Source organism: Xyrauchen texanus, chromosome 34 (assembly GCF_025860055.1).
Source record: "Xyrauchen texanus isolate HMW12.3.18 chromosome 34, RBS_HiC_50CHRs, whole genome shotgun sequence".
Taxonomy (NCBI): domain Eukaryota; kingdom Metazoa; phylum Chordata; class Actinopteri; order Cypriniformes; family Catostomidae; genus Xyrauchen; species Xyrauchen texanus.
This window is the reverse complement of record NC_068309.1, coordinates 21813450-21836864: the sequence shown is the minus strand read 5'-3', so window position 1 is coordinate 21836864 and position 23415 is coordinate 21813450. Positions and strand designations below refer to the sequence as shown.

Below are 23415 nucleotides of genomic sequence, written 5' to 3'. Positions count from 1 at the left end.
GTTTCCCCATTGTTCTGTGTGTGTCAGCTGTTTCTCCAATGATTGTTTGTATGGGCATGGACACGTTCAATGAAAGTCAGAGTGAGTGTGGGCTGCCAGTGTGCCTCATCGTCTACTCCATATTATTTCATTATGAAAATTTTTACAAATTCATTGAGAATTTTCCAATTGAGAATTGATTTTGAACACCTTAACCAAACATGCTTCTCTTTTTTTGTATTGTGTATCATAGCCAAGTCCACCATTGTTGGCACTGTTAGGCTTTCATCTACAGGGCTTTTTAACTGTCGCTCTACTGCCACTGACACATGTTAGTATTATTGCTGTCCACTCTCTAGTTTTCTTTTTATTTTATGCATGATGATGTACAATAAACGGATACTGGTTGTCTGCCGGTTAAGAATCTGGCCAACAATCCAGATGATTTACTTTACCTAAATTACCTTAATAATCCTAGCCCATTACCATGCAAGCATTTTACCAGAAACTGCTCCATGGGCAACCCATCCTACTAGTTGCTAATGGCAAGTTAAGTAACAATTAACAGGTTATATGCTTAATAAATTTAGCAATAATTTATGTAAGGTAATTTGGTGTAGTTACTGAAAACATATGACTCTTTTTGTTTTGTTTTTTGTACCATTGTGGAGTTATTTATTTCATATAATGACACATGCTTTTTCTTGGACCTCTGACTCAGGTAGCGATTGAAAGCCCAAAAGGATTTTCAATTATGTTAAATCAGGCTTTATTGAGTATGAAAAATAGATAACACATTTTTTATGTATTTATTTGCAATTTGCGTGGCAAATCCAATTGTAAATTGAATCTGAAGTCTTGTTAAATCTGAATATATTTGCTAATTTTCTTTTGCTGCAATGTTAAAGGCAGTCACATTTTCAGTGTTGAAGAATAAAAGATAACGGTTTATATTTCTGCACGATTCCCATGTTGGTGCTATGCACTGTTGCCAGTCCACTTTTATTCGGAGAGGGAATGCGGACAAAGAATAACAGTAATTTAGACACGTAATGTCCTTGCTGAGCTCCAGATGGTGCTCTCGAGTTCTGATAATGCACAGTTATGAATGTTGGCAAATATTGTAAACACTGAACTGTTCAGGGAATGTGGGCTTTGTGGTTTATAACCAACATAATTCATCAAGTTTTCCATGACTTGCTGTGATGACTTTGTGTTCTTGCTTTGCCCATCTATGATTTCCATCATATCATTAAACAACTTTGCTTTGGACAAGACACTGCATCTGAGGTCCTAATTTGGGCAGGTAAATGCATTTAAAGGAATAGTTCGCCCAAACATGAAAATTCTCTCATCATTTATTCACCCTCATGCCATCACAGATGTTTATGACTTTCTTTTTTTTGCTGCTGAACACAAATATACAGCTGAAGACAGAAATGTACATGCATTCACTGTCTTTGGTCAGTTAGGATCAATACTTTATTTTAAGAATGTGAAATGTCAGAATAATAGTAGAGAGAATGAGTTATTCCAGCTTTTTTTCTTTTGTCACATTCCCAGTAGGTCAGAAGTTTACATGCATTTTGTTAGTATTTGGTAGCATTGCCTTTTTATAGATTAACTTGGGTCAAATGTTTTGGGTAGCCTTCCACAAGTTTCTCACAATACGTTGCTGGAATTTTGGCCCCTTCCTCCAGACAGAACTGAGTCAGGTTTGTAGGCCTCCTTGTTCATGTTCCTTCCGCACATGCTTTTTCACCCACAAATTTTCCATCAGATTGAGGTCAGGGCTTTGTGATGGCCACTCCAATACCTTGACTTTGTTGTCCTTAAGCCATTTTGACAACTTTGGATGTATGCTTGGGGTCATTGTCCATTTGGAAGACTCATTTGTGACTGAGCTTTAACTTCCTGGCCGATGTCTTGAGATGATGTGTATCCACATAGTTTTCCTTCATTATGATGTCATCTATTTTGTGAAGTGCACTAGTCCCTCCTGAAGCAAAGCACCCCAACAACATGATCCTGCCACCCCCATGCTTCACGGTTGGGATGGTGTTCTTCGGCTTGCAAGCTTCACCCTTTTTCCTACAAACATAATGATGGTTATTATGGCCAAACAGGTCAATTTTTGTTTCATCAGACCAGAGGACATTTCTCCAAAATGTAAGATCTTTGCCATGTGCACTTGCAAACTGTAGTTTGGCTTTTTTATGGCGTTTTTTGGAGCAGTGGCTTCTTCCTTGAACAGTCATACAGGTCATGTCAATATGGGACTCATTTTACTGTGGATATACGTAATTCCTCCAGCATTTTCACAAGGTCTTTTGCTGTTGTTCTGGGATTGATTTACACTTTTTGCACCAAACTACATTAATCTCTAGGAGACAGAATGTGTCTCCTTCCTGAGCGGTATGATGGCTGCATGGTCCCATAGTGTTTATACGTGCATACTATTGTTTGTACAACTGAACGTGGAACCTTCATGCATTGACTAACCAGACTTGTGGAGGTACAAAATTATTTTTCAGGGGTCTTGGCTAATTTCTTTTGATTTTCCCATGATGATGCAAAGAGGTACTGAGTTTGAATGTATGCCTTAAAATACATCCACAGGTACAACTCCAACTGACTCCAATTAGCCTAGCAGAAGCTAATTGGCTAATTGCTTAAAAGCTTGACATCATTTTTTGGAATTTTCCAAGCTGCTTAAACACACAGTTAACTTAGTGTATGTCTAAGAATATTTTGGATATCTATTGGAGTATAGGGATGATAATCCTGTTGTAGACAGAACACATACAATTTGCCGTAAGGTGACAGGCAACACATCAAACATGCCCACGTATATCAGACGACATCATACCGACATTGATTGAAGTGGTACACGGAAGAAATCTCAACATCAGCAGGTTACTCTTCCTAATGCCTTTCAAATTAAGTTACCAGCCAACTCCGACTCTGCTCAAAATATTACCAATGTAATCAGTGCTTTCATGGCCCTGAATATGTGCCCCTATTCAGTGGTTGAAAACAACGGATTCAAAAATTTGCTCCACGGGCTGGAACCCAGATATGTAGTACCAAGCTGACCGCATTTCACCCAAAACATGTTACCTAAACTTTATGATGAAGTAAAGGTTAAACTACAGGAAGAGTTGAACAATGGCAAATTCATTGTATGGACTACAGATGGGTGGACGTCCCATGCAACAGAAAGCTACATTACCATTACCGCGCACTATATTACGGATAATTGGGTAATTTCAAATCCTGTTCTAAAAACTTTAAATTACTTGAATTATGTTTACACAGAAATGCCCCCACAAAAAACAAACAAAACAAACTAAAAATATATCGAGGTATGAATCGAACCATGACTCAAAAATCGAGGAGTGAACCGAACCGTGGATTTTGTTTATCGTTACATCCCTACAGTCCAGTGTAGGATTAATAAAGTGCAGTGCTGATCGTGAGAGATCAAGAGTTCAAAAGTCTGATTGCTTGGGGGAAGAAGCTGTCCTGGAGTCGGCTGATGCGGGTCCTGATGCTGTGATACCGCCTGCCTGATGGTAGCAGTGAGAGCAGCCCATGGCTCGGGTGGCTGGAGTCTCTGGTGATCCCCCAAGCTTTTTTCACACACAGCCTGGTATGGATGTCCTGGAGGGAGGGAAGCTCACCTGGTGAGCCTTTTTCACAAAGGCCTCAGTGTGGATGGACCATGTGAGTTCCTCAGTGATGTGGATACAGAGGAACTTGGAGCTGCTGACTCTCACCACCAGTGCTCTATTGATGGTGATGGGTCTGTGTTCTCTGTCTTTTCTCCTGAAGTCCACCACAAGTTCCTTGGTCTTGCTGACGTTGAGGAAGAGGTTGTGCTCCTGACACCAGCTTGTTTCATCATTGTCAGTCATCAGACCAACCACCGATTGTTGAAGTAACTGCAATGAATCCAGTGAAGTGGGCAGCACAGAGCAGGTGTAATCTCTGATTAGTCTCTCAAAGCATTTGCTCATGATGGGGGTCAGAGCAACAGGATGCCAGTCACTTAAGCAAGTGATTTTGGATTGCTTTGGTACAGGCCCAATTTTGGATGTTTTAAAGCATGCAGGGACTACAGACAAAGAGAAGGAATGGTTGAAAATGTCAGTAAAAACACCAGCCAGTTGGTTTGCGCACGCTCTGATGACGCGGCCAGGATTGCCGTCTGGGCCCGCGGGTTTACGGATATTCACCCTTCGAAAGGATCAGGTTACATCCGCTACAGAGATGGAGCGTGAACTAATCTCTGTAGCTTAGACCGTGAGAGCTTTCTCCACGAGGGCTGTGTTATTTCCCTCGAAACGAGCATACAAATTATTTAGCTCATGCTAAGGCAGCGGTGTTCACGGCAGAGTTTTTATTCCTTTTGAAGTCTGTGATGATATTGATTCCCCGCTACATGCTTCTAGAGTCGGTGGTGTTGAAATGTCCTTCAATCTGGCATTTGGCTGCTCTGATAGTTTTGCGGAGGGCATAACTGGCTTGTTTATGCTCCTCCACATTCCCAGAATTAAAAGTCAAATAAAAGTGAAACAATCTGTCTGTAAACAATTGTTGGAAAAATTACTTGTGTCATGCACAAAGTTGATGTCCTAAATGGCTTGCTAAAACTATAGTTGCTAATATGAATTCTGTGAAGTGTAAAATTTGTTTTAAGTGTATGTAGACTTCTGAATTCAACTGTAGATTTTTAGAAGAATATCTATGCTCTGTAGGGCCTCACAATGCAAGTGAATGGGTACGAACATTCTGAAGCTACAAAAGCTCATAAAAGCACCATTAACATAACACATAAGTCTAGAGTGTTTAAATCCATGTCTTCTGAAGAGATATGAAAAGTGTGGGTGAGAAACAGATACATTTTAAAATAATTTTTACTATCATTCTCTACATTCACATTCTTCTTTTTATTTTGTTTTTGTCAATTTGCATTCTTTGTGCATATCGCCACCTACTGGGCAGGGAGGACAATTTACAGTGAAAAAGGACTGATCTGTTTATCACCAAAACCTATAATATAGCTTCTAAAGATATAGATTTAACCACTGGAACATTATGGATTTCTTTTAAGGTGTATTTATTTCATACATTTTGGTACCCATTCACTTGCATTGTGAGGACATACAGAGCTGAGATATTCTTCTAAAAATCTTTGTTTGTGTTAAGGAGAAAAAAAGAAAGTTATATACATCTGGGATGGCATGAGGGTGAGTAAATGATGAGAGGATTTTAAATTTTGAACTATAGATTCACAGTAAGTTATTTAACAATGCGCTCACTCGTCTTCCACAATTGACATGTAAGCTCTTCAATGGGTGCAAGAATCTCTTTCCAGAATTTCAAAACATTAAAATAATGATATATACTCCAAGTTTTTTGTTGCTGTATGTATACATTTATTTGTAACAAAACTAAAATGGCATTTCTAATTCTGTGATGATGTCATGACATGTGGTCTATATAAGAAAATTAGTGGATAGATATTATCAATCATGCTGAGGAAGGTCTAGTAGCCGAAACGTCTATTTGTGTTTGTTACCCCATGTGAATTAAATAGAAGCAACAAAAAGCTTTGTGTGGATCATTATTTTAATGTTTACAGTTTTGAACTATCCCTTTAAATAAGTGTTACTCAAAGTGTCTCAGTTAAGTCCGGATGTATCAATATCCTGTCTCTCAGCCTTAAAGTTCCCTTATACTTTAGTGTTTGGAGCTTACACAGCCTTCATATTCAGAAGGGCAGGTGAGTATCCATGATATATATAAAAATAACTATGTAGCTTGTATCACACTTTAGATTATAACATCTTAATTGGCTCCACAATGTAATTTAGTGGGGCCAGTTTTGTGCCCACTTTTGGAAACTGGATGGGTTTTCCACACATTAGCTAAACTGTACAAAACCCACAGAGGCCTGTGATCCTGTTCTCCTGCCAGATGTGTCCTCATCCTTCTCTTCCCCTTCACAGCTACAGCTTTCAATTTGATGATCTAATGCTTACACCTTGCTCCATCTACACCTGGCACTTCACTGTACACCTGGCTGGAAATGTATTTAAAAGTTTAAAAAAAAAGAAAGAAAAGAGAAGAAAAAAGACTGGGACAAGAGATCATGCCTTGAGAGTAATCACTCTTGCAATAATGAATGAAAAATCATGAATGAAGCATGGCCATTTTCATGCAAAGGATTAGAACTCTGTTGCTGAGTTAATGATTTATTTATTTACTTTTTCATGGTAACAGTGAGGTACTTTTCAATTTCTCATTCAATCAAATGTTTTATTTTTCTTAACCATGCTTCAGACCATATTTCCCTTAAAATACAGTGTTCAGCTGTCATGTTGTTAAATTACAACCAGATGTTAATGTGCATTGCAGATTTATACAACTGAATATTCAAAGTACATTATTATATTTTGGTATCATTGTATTTAAAATACTGAGTATAACCTTGAATGTTTTCATGGGTATAACTTTATGGTCCTGTTTTTAAAAAGGACTATTGCAGTGTGAGATATGTAAAGTGTGATATCCTTCAGATATGCATATTGAGGATCTTGGTAAGACCCTTACAGATATCCTTGGAGGATGGACCTGTTGGAAATTATTTGCAACCTGAATATTTCTCCAAACACATCATTCTGGTTAACATGCTCTAAATAATTGTATTTTATTTAATGCAGTTTACTTTTCCAAAGACGTGAAAACATATTTAACTAGAAAACAATATGTTCAGACAGTAATTGCCAATCAATACACAAGGCTCATCAAAATTATTTAGTTTATAAGCCCACAAAAAACGTTGAGTTCACAAGTGTCTGAAACTCTGAATACGTGTCAGCAGATTGACTCTTTTTTCCTCTCTAAGTTTGTCATGCTCCGAATGGTTCTGCTCTGCTGAGGTAGACCGAGACTCCAGGAAAGTTTAATTCCAGGGTCCTCCTGAGACCTGGTGGAAGCCCATATGCAGCGTATCTGGGAGCCGTAACAAGAGAAGAGCAGTAGGACACGGGGCTGTCTGAGGTTTATTACCGTTCTCTAAACAGAACTGTTGTCCTCTATTTCATCTGCACTGACCCTTACATAGACCCTCAGTAGAATAAGAGTGAAGGAATTCAGTAAAGGATACTGTCTCGCCTCTCAATTTAAATTAATAGGTATCATTGTATCTCAAGTTATGCTTTGCTTTACAACATAGACTCTAGGTATTCAGAAAATGAAATTGTTTCACCAGAAGCCTCACCAGAAGTCCAGATTCTCTGACTTTAGGCAGTCAAAGGTTTTCCATGAAGAATTAACTGTCACCCTCAGGAACATTGGCTGACTGTTAATGGTTAGAGGCCCAATGTAATTCTAACAGCAGTCATTGTGTTTGAATGCTTTGAAGCCTTCCCATGATATTTTGGCTCCTGGAACTTTTGCCCATTGTTAATGCGTTCACCATTCTCCTGTTAGACTGTATATTCACATGTGTTTCATTGGCCTCATGTGAATATATGGTTTTCCACTGGCAATGTAAATGTTAAAACCATCAGTGCTGGTGAAATATGGTGTTAGTTGTTGAATTCTGAAACCAAATATTGTTTTATTTTGTGCAGGAGTGATTTATTAGTCATTTTGTATAAACATTTTCTGTTTTTTTTTAATAACCACAAACTTTTATCACTGTCCACAACCAGAGAGGAGAAAAATCACTCTGTGACTGCGTTTGTCTGTCGGCCAACTGAAGCACATGGAGCAATTATATGCAGTATAGAAATGGCTGTAGTGTTAATCATATTAAGAAATTTCCATTGTATGAACATTTTATAGAGAAACTGGATTAGAAGAATATTGGAGTCAACGTGGTTGAAGTCAGTGACCTGCCTTCATCAAGACACAACCAGATATCATGGAAATACTGAGAGTAACTTCACTTCATCCATTTTTACACCATTTACATCATCCCCTCTCCCCAACCCAGAGCTTTTCCCCTTTATTGGTCTCTTTTGTAGCCTTATAGCCTGCGAGATATGGAATATCTGATCATCTTTTAATCCTTTTTCCAATTGAAACTGCTAGCACTCTGCTTTTCATTTTAACCATGTATCGTTTGGGCTTTGGCTGACGGTACACTGTGTTTATTACTAAAATGATTAGTTAGGAAAGATATTCATTCACCTGCAATTTCTATTAAGCGATTAATCAAGAATTACATTCGAAAGTAACAAAACATTTGTGCCAAATGTCCCTCTGAGACTTGGTCCATGAACCCAGATTACTGGTAATTAGGGTTGCACCATTTATTCCTTGTTCCCTGACTTTCCATTCCCTTATGTGTGCAAGGAAATAGAGAGATATTAACCCAAGGGAATTCAATGTGATTTAGAAAGACAACATATTTCCTCTTCAGCAATGTCAACAATGGCAGTTTTTCAATGTAATGGCAGGATAGCTATGATTTCCCGATGTTGCTGATGTTAAAGCAATTTTTCACTACAAATTCACACAGACCACTAATGCTTTCATCTTCTCTGCTTCAATGTCATTTCTTTGTTTCCACTGTTTTTAGATAATCTGTGCAGAAGTCCTGTGGTTGATGAAAAAAACAATACCCATCACATGTGATCCATCTTGCTCCTGCTTTTTCCTATCTTGTTACATAAAATTCCATGAAACCCACAACATTCCATTCAGGGAATACATTACAAGATTGCTGCTTTGAAATACCATTGTCTCTGGAGTTTATGTTGTGAGACACGGATAAGTGGAATTTGTTCAATCTTCTCTAAGATGAGCCTTTGTCTCCAAACCATCCGGTCCACAAATGCTAAATGGGCTGAATATAACAAAAAAGTCTATGCAATGTATGATTATTGTATATCATTGTTCTTAATAGAAATTCAAGATTGAGAAGGACCCAGATAAAGTGAGCCATTTGTAAAAATCCTTACAGGAAGCGGGCTGTTTTATGGCAATTTCATCGAGATGAGAAAGCGCAGTAATTGAGTAGCCTTTTCTCAAGGTGAAAAATCCTTGGGAATACATTCTCCTGAATTAGTTTGCCACATGGTCTAGACTAATAGTTTCAGTATGTCTAATGAATGATGAGTGGCTGGTGCCTCCTCCTCAGAGGCCGCTGCAGGGGAAAGCTTTCTGGCACTCTGAGTCAATAAACAAACGATGGAACCTATTAAATCCTTATGCACACATTGAGAGTTCAACACAACACCTTGTTTTTGTAAAGCTCATTATCATTGCTGGATGCTTTAAAGTAAAGTGTGTGAAAGGTTTGTGCAAGGCAAAGGTGCTGCTGAAGGCCATAGCAAAGCTGATGTTTTTTTTTTTCTCTTTTTTTTTTCTTTCTTGGCACATCACAGCCACCTGCTTAAGAATGGTGGTTACCATCACAAGTTTCCAGATTGTTCTCATTAACCCCTACACCTCTCCTTGTGGCCTTTACTGCTCTCCTTGTATGTATGTAACTGTGTGTGGACAGATATATGTTTTGCATAATAGGACTGATGTGGAAAACAGAGTGGGACTAGTTATAAATTGCTACTAAATACGATGGAACTGCATTTGGTGGCAGTGAATCAAGAATTGTTTGAACAGTGAGGATTCCAAAAGGGGTCTGCTTAGTGCCTAGTAGTAATAGAAGTGACTGAACATGTGACCTCAACAAAGTAATACTACTGTTAGTGGTGTAACCAGACACTAAGCCTGCCAAAGCTTTTACTCTAAAGGGTCCTCAGATATACTGGGAGGACTTTAAGATCGTAGATTAACCAGCAGACACCAAACACTTGGAGCTTTTGGAGTTTTTCTTTTCAAAATGTTTTTTGACATTTTTATTTGTTTATTTTTGGGCTGTCTAGACTGAGGATAGCTTCTGATTTTCAGAGAAGCTTCTGTTATTTGGTTCTGTTGGTAAAGCATTACTGTTGCTGTTGAGACTCCTGAACAATGCACTCAACCACTGCAGGGAGAAAGCCTCTGAGGAATAAGTGAAGGTTTCTCAATCCAAGTAAGCAAATCTGCAGAGAGAGAATTAGCAGATGCTGTACAGATCAGTCACAATGGGGCCATCATATGCTATACACATCATCAGTCAGAAAAGGGTTGAGGTAATAAAGAAATGAGAAGTCATGGTAAACTTTTGAACCTGGCCTGAGGATCCTGAGTGAGATGATTTTATAGATCAAAACCTCCTACAGTCAGAAACTATAATTGAAAAAACAGATAGCAAAAAGGAAGGGATGGAAGAGGCCAGGCGAAATGACTAGCTTTTGTCTAAACTCAGAAGAATAAAGACTGAAAAAAAGAGGATGGGAGATGAAGAAAACAAATGTGGGGATTTCTGTGAAGTAGTTCTGTACTCATGGCGAGACGGCTCTAAAAAATGTGATGCCGTACAGGAAAAGGTTCACAGATAAACTAGTAAAAAAAAATCTGAGTTATGTGATTTTATTGACATTGTATCAAAGTAATCATGAAGACTCATTTTGCATTAGTAAAGGGAAAGTATACTTGCAGAGCCTTGATTTGGATAGCAAACATTGTCTTGACTGTGCGAGCAGCTGAGGAAAGAATGAAATAATGACTCAGCCTGCATATTGATATAGAAAAGTATTACATAACCCATAAGCTTCCAGGTTTTTTTTAACCCTCTACTAAACGACACATTATCTTTATTCATGCAAGCACAATTACATTCAGTTAAAAACATGGGCATCATTTAATAAAAAAAGAAAAAGATGGGCCAGTATTTTACAGTTTTGACAAATAGTCATTCCTGATGACCAATTCAAGTGCTTTAAATAAATATTTCAAAGAATTAATTTGATAACTTCATTTCTACATTTGCCACTGTCAGTCCTGGGATTTTGTTAGTCAGTGGATAAATAACAAATCAACTTGAAGAGTGTGGCTGATTGGTCTATAGAGTTGTAACATCTTTGCTTTGGGATTCTGGAAGGGATGGGCGATACCACTTATTTTCTTTTTGATCCAATACCAAATACTATCAAGGTCAGTATTGTTACTATTGATACCAATACTGATACTTCTATTAAATGGATTTTCTTTGCATTTTCTGAGGATAAAATTGTAAATTTTAGCCATTTAACATATACACACACTGAGCACTTTAATAGGAACACCTGTACACCTACTTATTCATATGATTATCTAATCAGCCAATCGTATATAAAATCATTCAGAAACGGGTCAGGAGCTTCAGTTAATGTTCACATTAACCATCAGAATGGGGATTTTTTTTTTATCTCAGTCATTTCAACCATGGCATGATTGTTTTTGCCAGATGGGCTGGTTTGAGTATTTCTGTAACTGCTGATCTCTTGGGATTTTCATGCACAACAGTGTCTAAAGTTTACTCAGAACGGTGCCAAAAACGAAAAAAACATCCAGTGATCAGCAGTTCTGCGGATGGAAATGCAATGTTGATGAGAGGTCAACGGAGAATGGCCAGACTGGTTCGTGTAGACAGAAAGGCTTCGGTAACTCAGATAACCACTCTGTTCAGTTGTAGTGAGCAGAATAGCATCTCAGAATGCACGATATGTCAAACATTGAGGCGGGTGGGCTAGCAGACCATATCGGGCATGTTATTAGGACCATAGTTTTCCTAATAAAGTGCTCAGTGAGTGTAGGCTATATCATGACGGGTAACATTCAAATCATGCAGTGGTTCAAGATTTCAGTGTTGCAGTATTTTCCTATTTACATGAAAATGTTCTGAGCTGTAAAAAAAACTAATAAAGCAAGAAATCAGGAGCATGTAAAGGTTAATATCTTCCAGGGTTAGAGTAGTTAGCAAAGATTCCTTTTAAATCAGCTAATCCAGACATCTCTAGAGGGCATTCCAATCTCTAAATGTAGGGTGTTGGGAAAAAGGAGAGACAGGATGTTAAAGCAATCCTCCCTGTAGAATGAGCAAACAGTTTCCCAGCATTCATTATCAGTATATTCCCTTAGGGCTCATCACTTTATGCGCATACAGAGAGCTAGGATTTTTATGCTCTGCTGGGGCATCTATTGTTAGTAATGTAGAAACAACAAAGCTTTGACATGGTAACATTTTGAGGCTGTTTGTCTGAGTGGTGCACATTTCAGACAAAACTATTTATGAGACTGAGGCAGGGTGGAGGGCGGGGCCGGGTCGTGATTCTACACACAAGGTCCCTTATCAGGCTAATCAAGCCTCCAAGAGGGATAAAGGCTGACTGCGGAGGATTGTGCGAGAGTGAGGGGAATGGGGGAAGGGTAGGGAATATAAGACACAGGGGGTGGATAGAGGGAAGAGAGAGAAGATACTGCCTCGCCGCCTCCTGGGAACGCCGCCATCTTAGCACGTGGCTCGTTGTGCATGACATTGTGGAGACTCCGAATGTGGAGGCTCATGCAACTCTCTGCAATCCACGCACAATTTACCACGTACCCCATTGAGAACGAGAACCACTAATCATGACCACAAGGAGTTTACCCCATGTGACTCTACCCTCCATAGCAACTGGGCCAATTTGGTTGCTTAGGAGACCTGGCTGGAGTCACTCAGCACTCCCTGGATTCGAACTCGTGACTCCAGCAGAGGTAGTCAACATCAAAACTCACTGAGCTACCAGGCCCCAATATTGGTCAGTTTTAATCGCAGTCTGAAGGTAAAAAAATCAAACCACTCGCCGTAAAAAAAACAAAAACTTTGGATTGTCGACGGAAGATTTGTCAGATTTGGTGTGAATAGTGCCATGGGAATTCATTATTCATATCAAAAGCTCGTTGGAATGAACATTGGCACCGAAAATTCAGTCTTGGTGTGAATAGGAGTCACCTGTCATATTCATAGTATGGAAAAAAAGAGATGCAATGAAAGTGAATAGTGATTCGGGCTAAACTTCTGCCTAACATCTCTTTTTGTGTTCCTCGGAGGAAAGAATGGGTTGTTTTTTCTGCCTTAGCTTCTCTTTCTTATGTGACCAGTGTATATATGTGATAAAACTTTCACTAAATTGATTAAAAAACTATTGTTAAAATCAATAGAGCAGACACGAAACTTGCAAAAAAAATCTAATAAAAGCTTCTACATCCACATGATATGATCTAGTCTGCAGACATAGGTCAGGAACTGACCCTCTGCAAAACTCATGACCATTATTTATTTGTGTTGAAATTACAGTCGGAGGAGAAGGCCAATCTGACATCAGCCAAGTGTGTCCGTCTGTTCAGCTGAAAGTTATGCTAAGACTGAACTGAATAGGCTGCTGAAACTATGTAGATCATAACCATTTATCACTTTAATATAGATTTTACAAACTTTTAGAATGCATAATGAGGGCTACTATCCAAATTTTTCAATGTAAGTAAAAAAGGTTTCTAATGTAATGCAGATTGACCAGGTACCTTTTCAAGCTGTGCTTAGTTCAAGCTCTACCTTATTTCAATGCTGAAATAAAGTGCATTTGGCAATATGATGGGTATATTTTACTGAGTGGATTTTGTAATTTCTCAAAGTGGTGGAAAAAATTGTTCAGCTGAAACACTAGTACATTTCAACGTGCTTAAAAAATTATCCTAGGTGTAAATGACTTTCTTCTTTCAGCCAACACAATCAGAGTTATAATAAAAAATATCCTCGCTTTTCCAAGCTTTGTAATGTGAGTGAATGGTACCTCAGATTTTGAAGCCCAAAAAAGCACATCCATCCATCATAATTGTAATCCATATGGCTCCAGGGCGTTAATAAAGGCCTTCTGAAGCGAAACAATGAGAGAGTCGAGAGAGTCGAGTTCCTTCATATGACGTACGTAGCATAAGCTCCGGTGAGAAGTGACGAACGTGGAAGCGTGCGTTGTTTACAGCAAAGGAAAGTGAGTTGTTTTAGCTATATTGTAGATTTGTATTAGTCTTAAAATTATGCATTCGTGCATCTATCCAGTCATTCCAACAATCTCAGCCTCTGTTGGCATTACCTCACATTTCCTGCATTAGCACCACCGCGTCTTCCGTACTCTCCGTTTACCAGATTCTTTTGTTTGTGCCGCTGCTGCAGCCTCCTCCATCTCCCGGAGTTCCTGGTTGGTGTACTCCGGTTCAAACAAATAGGGCTGGGCAAAAAACTCTCCTCTTCTCTTATATCGAAATCTCTGACATTTTTCTTTAAAAATCCTTGTTGTTGACTTCTAATTTGTTACCAGTGTTTTGTTTGGCTCTATCCTCTGCACTTCTGCATTCGTCACTTTTCACCGGAGCTTACGCTACGCTTAAGTCAAATGCCGGAACTCGACTCTCTTGTGAACGTGCGGACGGCCGTTTCCGGAAGCCAGTGATCGTAGTTTATAAAGAATCATAGTATTAAAAATGTCTATCTTTATGATCTCCTTTCATGCAGCTTTATCTTACATAGAGAAAGATGCAAATCCTAAACTTTTAATGTGGAATAACAGGCAGACGTCTCCAAAGACTAGAGAGCGGGTTTCAACAACTGGACAATTGAGGAGTAAGCATGCCCCATGTAGATATGTTTCTCTGGAGGGTTAAGTAAACAAAACAAATATTTACTTCTAATTCTTAGCTAAATTTTTCTGTATTAAGGTCATGTTTTTATAGAATATATTTGTACATTTATTCTTTTGTCTCTTCTGTTTCAGTATGTTCAAGAGTATTCTGTCATTTTGTCCTTAAAATGAAAATCAATGTACTCACACTCATATTGTTCCAAACACATACGAATGACTTTCTGTGGAACATAAAAGATGTTTGGCCTTATTCACCATTAACTTTCATAAAAAAATGTAAAAAAAAATCAATCAATGAAAGTGAATAAGATGTGACTATGACTGAACATGATGCCTGACATCTCTTTTTGTATTACATTGAAGGAAAGGATGTCATACGGGTTTGGAACTACATGAGGGTGAGAAAGTTTTCTAAAATAGTTTTGGTTTAACTATCCCTTTATAGAAGTTCAGAATTGTGCTTCTCTTATTTGAGAATGCCAAGGGCATCTGAGTTGAATGAGAGAAAGGAAAGTCTACACCAGGACAGGCTTGTTTGAATTGGAACAGGCCAGAAAGATTTTTTGGGATGGATTTCAAAGGGGTGCCTTTTGGCTAAGAGAAATAGATGTGTGAGAGATTGTGGAGAGAAAGAGTGAGTGAGGGTATGTTCTTTTGAGAGGAGTAATTGAAACTGAGATTAAATCTACATGCCTGAAGAGGTCTGAAGAAAGACAGCCTGACTGTTGAGCTGCTGGCTTCTGTGCTGATGACGATTGGAACTGCAGCAATACCTGATATCCATGTGCTTACTGTGGATCAATGTCACCAATTTAACTATCAAGATCTCCATTTTGACAAGTCAAACTCATGAGGGTGTGAGTTTGAATTGGAGAACATTAGGTTGAGGTCTTGGACAAACACATCTCTCCTGTTTTGAAAGGGGGAAGCCTTGACCCCTCAAGGTTTATTGGCTCCATGCTATTGAGAGTGCTGGGACTACTTTGAGGAAACTTCTACATATTCTCACATTATCAAACATCTTTAAACTTACCTTTGTTCTTTCCAATTGTAATTTAATTGTTGATGGCATTCCTGCCTTTATTTTGCTTACTTATTGTTTTTACCTTTGGTGCACAAAGACAATTTTTAGTTTTTTTTATATTCATATTTGCAATAAAATCTACTCATGATGATTTTACAGCTTGGTTCTCAATGAAAGAGTCTAACAGATTGTGACATTTATATTTTTTAGCTATATTTTGAATTGTACAGCTTTCAATTAAAAGTTGTCTGAATAACAAACCCTCATCAAATTAGTGTTCTTGAATTAACAAATATTTAATGCGTCAACAAATTTGTTTTATATCACCTCATTACTTCATAAGAATTGTCTTTCATATTTATTCAAAGACCAAGGGAAAAACAGTCTGAGCAGCAGTACAAAATTGAACTATAAAAGAATGGGAAAAGAAAGAAGATCTAATCAGTATGACCAGGATACAGTTTTCAGATTGGATGGATAGCTTTGTAATGGTAATTGCTGTAGTGATTGAACGGGTGTGCAGATGATGGGGGGTTAGTAGGGGGACCTGTTGGCAGGGTCACAAACTATTTCCTTAAACAGACTTATGAAAACCATACGGCACAAGGGAAAATACAAGCAAAATTCCTCCACTCAGCACACTTATTACCCGCCCCCTCTTCCAAAAACACAATTCTGTACCCTCCCTCTCGGTCTCTCTGCTGCAGACAGACTGCAGACAAAAGTCATCTCTTTAAGCAGAGAGACCAGAGGTATGAAAAGCACTCAAAGGTTAATAATTTTTTTTTAATTAGGTCAGGGAGAAAATAAACCTGCAAGTGAGTACGACAAAAGCAAGCCACAGAAACCTCAGGTGTAGAAAACTAAAGAGAAGTCATGGGAAACAGGACTTTTAAAAAATACTGTGCTGCATATCCCTGTCTTTTCTTTGGACTGCTATATTTGTCTTGTTCTGCGGGTGTTGTGGGACAGAACTTGCAGGAGCAGGATTTTGTGTGCAATGACGAGGGATGCTACTCGATTCACCTCCATCGCAAGAACTTCCGTGAGTCCTGGAGGAGCTGCAAGGAGAAAGGGGGGAACCTGGCTACAGTTAAACAACCAGAAGAGGCTTCCTTGATCCATGAGCTCCTAACTTCAGGGGTGAGACGTGGCTCTCGGCCCAGAATCAGGCTGTGGATTGGCCTCCAGCGTCAGCCTCGACAGTGCTCTGCCACTCGTCCACTGAGAGGCTTCACCTGGATCACTGGAGACCAGGAGACGCAGTATACAAACTGGCAACGTGATGACTTATCAAGTGCTTGTGCTGCTCTTCGCTGTGTGGTCATTACTTACAACACAGCAGACAAAAGTGGCAGTGACCAGAACAACTTTAAATGGCTGGAAGGCTCGTGTGCAGTGGCTGTGGAAGGTTTCCTTTGCCGCTACACCTATCAAGGGTTGTGCCCAGCTCTTCAAAAAGAAGGAGGGGGGTCTGTTATGTACACAACCCCGTTTAACCTTATCAGCACTGTTCTAACTCACATCCCCTTCGGCTCTGTGGCCACCGTCTCCTGTCCAGACAGCGAGAAGGAAGACCAGTCAGTGCTGTGCATGCTGAGAGAAGATGGCATTGTTGGCTGGTCTAAGGATGCACCACTCTGCATGGACACTCAAAGGGACTGGTGCGAACAGGATAATGGAGGGTGTGAGCACTTGTGTGTGAGAATGGATATCCATTACATCTGTGAGTGCTCTGAGAATTATGAGCTGGGTGATGATGGAAAGACCTGCCAGCTCTTAGACCCCTGCCATAGTGCCAACTGTGAGTTTGAGTGCGAGCCCACTCTTCTGGGACACCGCTGCAAGTGCCCAGATGGATACCTCCTATCTGGTGATGGTCATAACTGTCTTGATATAGATGAGTGCTTGCAGAAACCATGCCCACAGGTCTGTATAAATTCACCTGGTGCATTTGAGTGCAGATGCCATGAGGGATATCAGCCATCAGAGTTTGGAGAATGCGTGGACGTGGATGAGTGCATGGAAGGAAATTGTGAACATCTGTGTGAAAACTTGCCTGGTTCCTACGTGTGCAGCTGCCATGAGGGATTCTCTCAACTCCCTGAAGATCCAGATCATTGTGGAGACACTAATGAGTGTAAAAATCCAAACATTTGTGATCAGCTGTGCAGAAATTACGAAGGTGGATTTGAGTGTCTTTGTGAGGAGGGCTATTTGTTGCAAGAGGACCACTACTATTGTCGGCCAATTGAAGAAGCTGTTGAACACTTGACAGTTGAACCAGCAGATACAACCATAAATAATCCCAGGTTACTTCCTGATCTGTTGACTGATGCCAGTCCTCTGGAGAGGCTAACAGATTCCCCAAATATAGAGTGGCTTCTGACTTACCCGAGTTGGTTTACAGAGATGACACAGGAAGGAGATGTAACCACTCAGGAACCTGAATTAAATGAGAATACATCCTCCAATTCACCTTCATCTGAAGTTTTGATGGATACAACACCTTCCGCACATGCTGATTCCAATGAAGAGGATGCAAATCTGAGGTTGAATGAGGGGGAAATATCCATAGCCACTGCAGACAATAGACCCTCAATGTCTTTAACACCACTGCCAAAGAGAAAAGGCCATTATATTATGTTTACTCCTGCAGCATCACAAAAGCCAGAAAGTACATTGGCATACACATCAGGGACAGAACAGCGTCCGGGTGAAAGAAAGAAGCATGACAAAAGCTGGCTGCTTGTGGCACTGCTAGTGCCGCTCTGTGTCTTTATTGTGGTCATGTTAGCACTAGGCATTGTATATTGCACTAGTTGTGCTGTAGAGACACGGAACAAAGGTGTGACAGACTGTTTCCGCTGGACCACCACCTCCCAGCCTGAAAAAATAAACACTGCAAAATCTTGAGTTTGAGTAATGTACAGTTAACATAGCTTTTTAAAAAGCAGCAATGACCCTGGACTTTGTCAAACTGTTATGTTGTGATCACTCTGATTTCCCTTTGGTATTCTGTAGATCACGTGGGGCTAAATAGACTCTTAGAGGCACAATTAAACATTCTGATATTGTTTCAGAAAATGTTTCAAAATGTTTCCTTTCTAATGCAATTGGAGTATCTACAACCTCTGGATATAGCATACAGGAACATTGTTACTGATGCCTGTATTACCTGAAATCACTTTCTTTTTGGAATTTTTACAATTAAGACAGTTATATCTGTACTCTAGCACAATATTCTCACGTTAAAAGTGTTTTTGCTAAATGTTTTTTGCTGTCCCTAACAGAATTTGCTAAAGCATCCAACCTGAACTCACACCTGGTCTGACAGTGATGATAACGGTGAAGAGAATGACAGCTGACTTTACCTTTTTGTGTTGTACAGGCAGAGTCAAACCAGTAGTCGTCGCTGTTTGATATTTCAGTCATTGCATAAATCTTTTTCAAACTAACAAGTGATTTTAATAAAATCTAAACTTGCACTATGTTATCTGACATTTCTAAATTTTTCTAACTCTTTTCTGTTTCTGTGTGGCTTATCACTTTGAACAAAATGTTGAAAACTATATAAAAAACTAAAATAATTCTAATAAAATATATGAACATAAGTATCACATTGTCATTGAAGCCTGCCTGATGTTATAGTATTTTTTTATGTAGTGCTGAAATATCTGTCTGTATAATTTAAAAACATCTATCACTAACAGTATGTAATATAGTCAATGAAATGTGTCATTTCATAGAGATCCTTCAAATAGTCAGATCATTTTAGCTGTCTAGAGAAATTATGAAATATAAATACCAAAGCACAGGACATTTGTACTAATTTAACATAATGTACATGTTTTATATATATATATATATATATATATATAAATGTGGTAAATGCATTTTTTTATATTCTAATATACCATTGTTATCATCAATATAAACACTCTGGGAAATAATTTGACAATAAACTTGTCCTACTGAGATTAGGGCCTTCTACACAATTCCTAAAAAAGGCTTAAATTCCCCCAATAATAAAAGCTTCCATACCGACGAGGATGGGATTCGAACCCACGCGTGCAGAGCACAATGGATTAGCAGTCCATCGCCTTAACCACTCGGCCACCTCGTCATATGTCAAACAAGCCATCAGCATATGAGAAAATAAATAAATACGCTTATTTATTAAAAAATAAAAATCGCTCAGTAAATAGTTGATACATTTTGTCTCCGTATTATTTCGCTGAATCGACACGTACACGCATTATGAGACACTTTCTAGAAATAACTAAATCGCGGGTTTTGTAGTGAACTGGTGAGACAGTAAGTAATCTACATGCAACGGACATACGGTGGTGACAAACGTTTAAAAGCTCGTTCAGCGTTAACGTTAATTTCAGCGTTAATGTTAATTTCGTTTACATTCGTTACACTTGTTACAAGTTAAAACCACTATCAGGCTAAACTAGACATTAGCCTAAACACAGACATTAGCCACAAACAACTGTGATACTGCCAACCAATTTACCTGAAATTATGCTGCTTAATTTTGTAAGTGGCAGATTATCAGAATAAACCAAATCATAAAGAAAAGCAAAAATTCATATTTGGACCATTGGGAAAATGAAAGTAAAAACCAAAGCAAATTGGAACGTTATCAGGCCCTAAACAGAACATATAATCTGGCAGAATATCTCCACACTGTAAGAGATCCAAAACAGAGACGGATCCTCACCAAATACAGACTCAGTGATCACAGTCTGGCCATAGAAAAAGGCAGACACAGACAAACATGGCTTCCAAAGGAAGAACGAGTCTGTGCTCACTGTGACACGGGTGAGGTCGAGACAGATACACACTTTCTCCTTCACTGTGAGACATTTACAGAGTTGAGAGAGAAATACCTCCACAAACTCTCAAACCTCATGCCACAGTTTTCCAGTTTGGCAGAAACAGATCAGATGCTGGTGTTACTGGGGGAGGACCATAATGCATCAGTTGCAGCTAAATTCATGTTTGGGTTTCAGTCACGTGATTATGATGACGCGCGAAGGCGGAGCGATTTCAGATGGAGGGCAGGAAGTAAACATGGAGAATACGTCTATGGAGGAAACCGTTGCGGAGAGTCCGTATTGTACGAATTTAGAACCAGTTTCAAGAAATAGATACAAGGAGTTAGTAAACGCATATGTTGGACGTGACCCGTTCCTCATGAAGATGAGTGAGTTTTCGGTCGAACTTGAAGATTTGCCGACAGTGGAGGCTGTTGACATCGTACTACACCAGACAGCAAATGAAGGCATATAAAAGTCTGGAGGCGTACAACTTTTTTTGTCAGCGGGTGGGTCCACAACCTCGGTACCAAACGGCTTCACATTGTAGACGCTGAGTACTGTGATTTTGTTGTGTGGAACCACAATGACATTTTTGTTGAAAGGATTTTGCCCGATCTTGAACTTTGGGATGATGTTATCCCTAAAGTTGAGTGCTTTTTTTAGAAACGGTATACTTCCAGAAATACTGGGACAGCAAGTTACAAACTCACTTGTGTAATGTAATGAAAGGATCCAGGCACTCTTGAAAGTGGGCTGTGTGATATTGCTGTTATATCAATACGGTTGTATGAGACAAGATTACATTTTGACTATTGTTATGAGTGTGGTCTTTGTGAGTTCTGGCTGTTGTATAATTTAAATGAAAAGATTAAATGCCATTGAGAAGACAGAATTATACATGGTGGTTTATTTACAAGATTAGATTTTTCAACAATTGTTATAATAACAAGAACATGGTGTGCAATAACAGATTAGAATCCATTTCATTACATATAATACATATAGCCAGTACAATTGAACTAGTGGATAAAAGTATTACACTTGTTGAAAACATATTAACAGACTGATATGTGTCGGGGCTCAGGTACTACTACTCCATGTCCTCTTACTTATCATCATCATCATCAGAGCCAAGAAGCAGGGATCAGGTATTGGACACTACATGTGTGAGGGCTCAGGTACTGGACTGACTGATTATTATCCCTATCCCTCCCTCCTCACTCCAATGGGACAATAGACTCCGAAAGATTAGACCAGACACAGCAAATAACCCCAATCTTGTCAATCAATGCTAGTGCCTCACTTTGTTTTGTTGCCATGTGCTCTATGGGCATAGCCCTGCTTTGCAGAATCTGATATTTTCTTCTGACTAAACCGATAACTCTCTCAACATGAATACGCAAATTCGCTATTTTTCTTGTGTCTGCCACCTCATACGCAGACAGCTGTTTTCTCCCCTTGGTAAATGCAGGTATCTGTAGTGAAGCACAGTAAAATCCCACACTATCACCAATATTGAACACACAGTCTGCTAGGACAATATCTCCAGGTAACAGGTTTTTTAGGAGGCCACTCTCTATTGTGATCTGTTTATCGCTGACTCTCCCTCCCCAGGCACAAGATATGTAAGTGACATAGCCTTGGGGTGCAACACCAATCAGAAATTTTACAGTATGATGATGCTTGTAGTTTGACCACGTTTGTGCTTGGGCTAGTAAATTAGAGGGCTGCTCAATAAAAACTTCGAAACAGTCAACTATCACAGCAACTTTACATCCAAATGCCTGTCTGAATCCCATTGGCATTGTAGCTTGAAGAACATGTTGCTCTGGCCACTCAATTTGAAATTCCAACCTTTCATGAAGTATGTCAATTACTTTATGCCAAACTCTAGAAGCAGTTGGAAGAGAGATCTTGAACCTGAAAGCTAAATCTTTCAGCGGGAGATTTAGTCTCAGCTTCATCAAAACTAAAATGAACTGTTCAAATTTAGACAGCACAGACATAGGACCACAGCTGATGTAGGGTTTGCACAGCTCAAAAATCTGAATTAAAACTAAGAAGTTGGGGAGCCCCGTGTAGAACATTGTCTTGTCTTCGTTTTTTTCAAAGGACTCCTTGTTGAACTGTGTGTCCAGTGCTTTGGCTCGAAGATCTCCCAGCTCTGTTGTGTTTGGTCTCAGAACATCCTTCATCTTCTCAATGTCATCCATTGTTAGCTCAGTCTGGCATCCACATAGCCTGCAACATATCAGTGGGGAGCATAATTAGTTAATTCATGAATATGAATTATGTGAATTGTTGTTAAGTTATCTTTTTGACAACCTTTTTACAAACATGCAAGTTCTCTGGTCCAATTATACAGAGTGATTTTAGTTAATATGAATTATGTGAATTGTTGTGAAGTAATCTTTTTTACAAACATACAAGTATTCTGGTCAACATTTGTAACAATTAATAATTATTAATAACAATGAATAATAATGCTGGTTACACATCTTAGTACAATAATTTACCTTTATCATTTAATGTCCCATTCCCACTGATCCCCTCTGATTGTGGGTTGTTGTCAGCTGGCTGCTTCGGTTCTGAGCTTTCGGGTGTCTGCGTCAGATCCGGGCTCTCATCTGTCTGTTGGAGATCCAACATAGCATCTGCACATTCCGACCGTCTTTGTTGGTCTTCCTTGATCTTCATCCTTTGCTCTCGTTTAAGAGACGCCTCTGATTTGGGCTTAGTTTTTTGGTAACCTAGGTTGACCCTCGGAGCCCAATCTACCGACTCAACGTCACCCAAAGCGCTAGGGCAACCTAAAAAGCCCCAATGAAGTCCATATTAGACTACCGGTAACTTAATAAGCATTACTAAGTAAATGAGCATTTAATGACAACCTAATGCTATATAAACACAGACACAAAAAACACGTTGGCTAGCTAACATACCTCCGACGAAGTGGTCGCTGCAGACACGGGCATTAACAGACTCTGCTCCTCCCCACCGCAGACGTACGTTAAAAATCCACTTT

At 39.2% G+C, this 23415-nt stretch overlaps 1 protein-coding gene and 1 non-coding gene across 2 annotated transcripts; one reads left to right on the top strand and one right to left on the bottom strand.

The window, feature by feature from the left end:
• The first annotated feature begins 16275 nt into the window (after positions 1–16275).
• Positions 16276–19166, top strand: cd248b (CD248 molecule, endosialin b). The gene has a single exon (XM_052104567.1). The coding sequence runs from the start codon at positions 16438–16440 to the stop codon at positions 18475–18477; it is 2040 nt and encodes a 679-aa protein (XP_051960527.1). The 5' UTR covers positions 16276–16437; the 3' UTR covers positions 18478–19166.
• A 439-nt stretch (positions 19167–19605) lies between these two features.
• Positions 19606–19687, bottom strand: trnas-gcu (transfer RNA serine (anticodon GCU)). The gene has a single exon. It is a non-coding gene; the product is annotated as a tRNA-Ser (tRNA).
• Positions 19688–23415: the final 3728 nt, after the last annotated feature.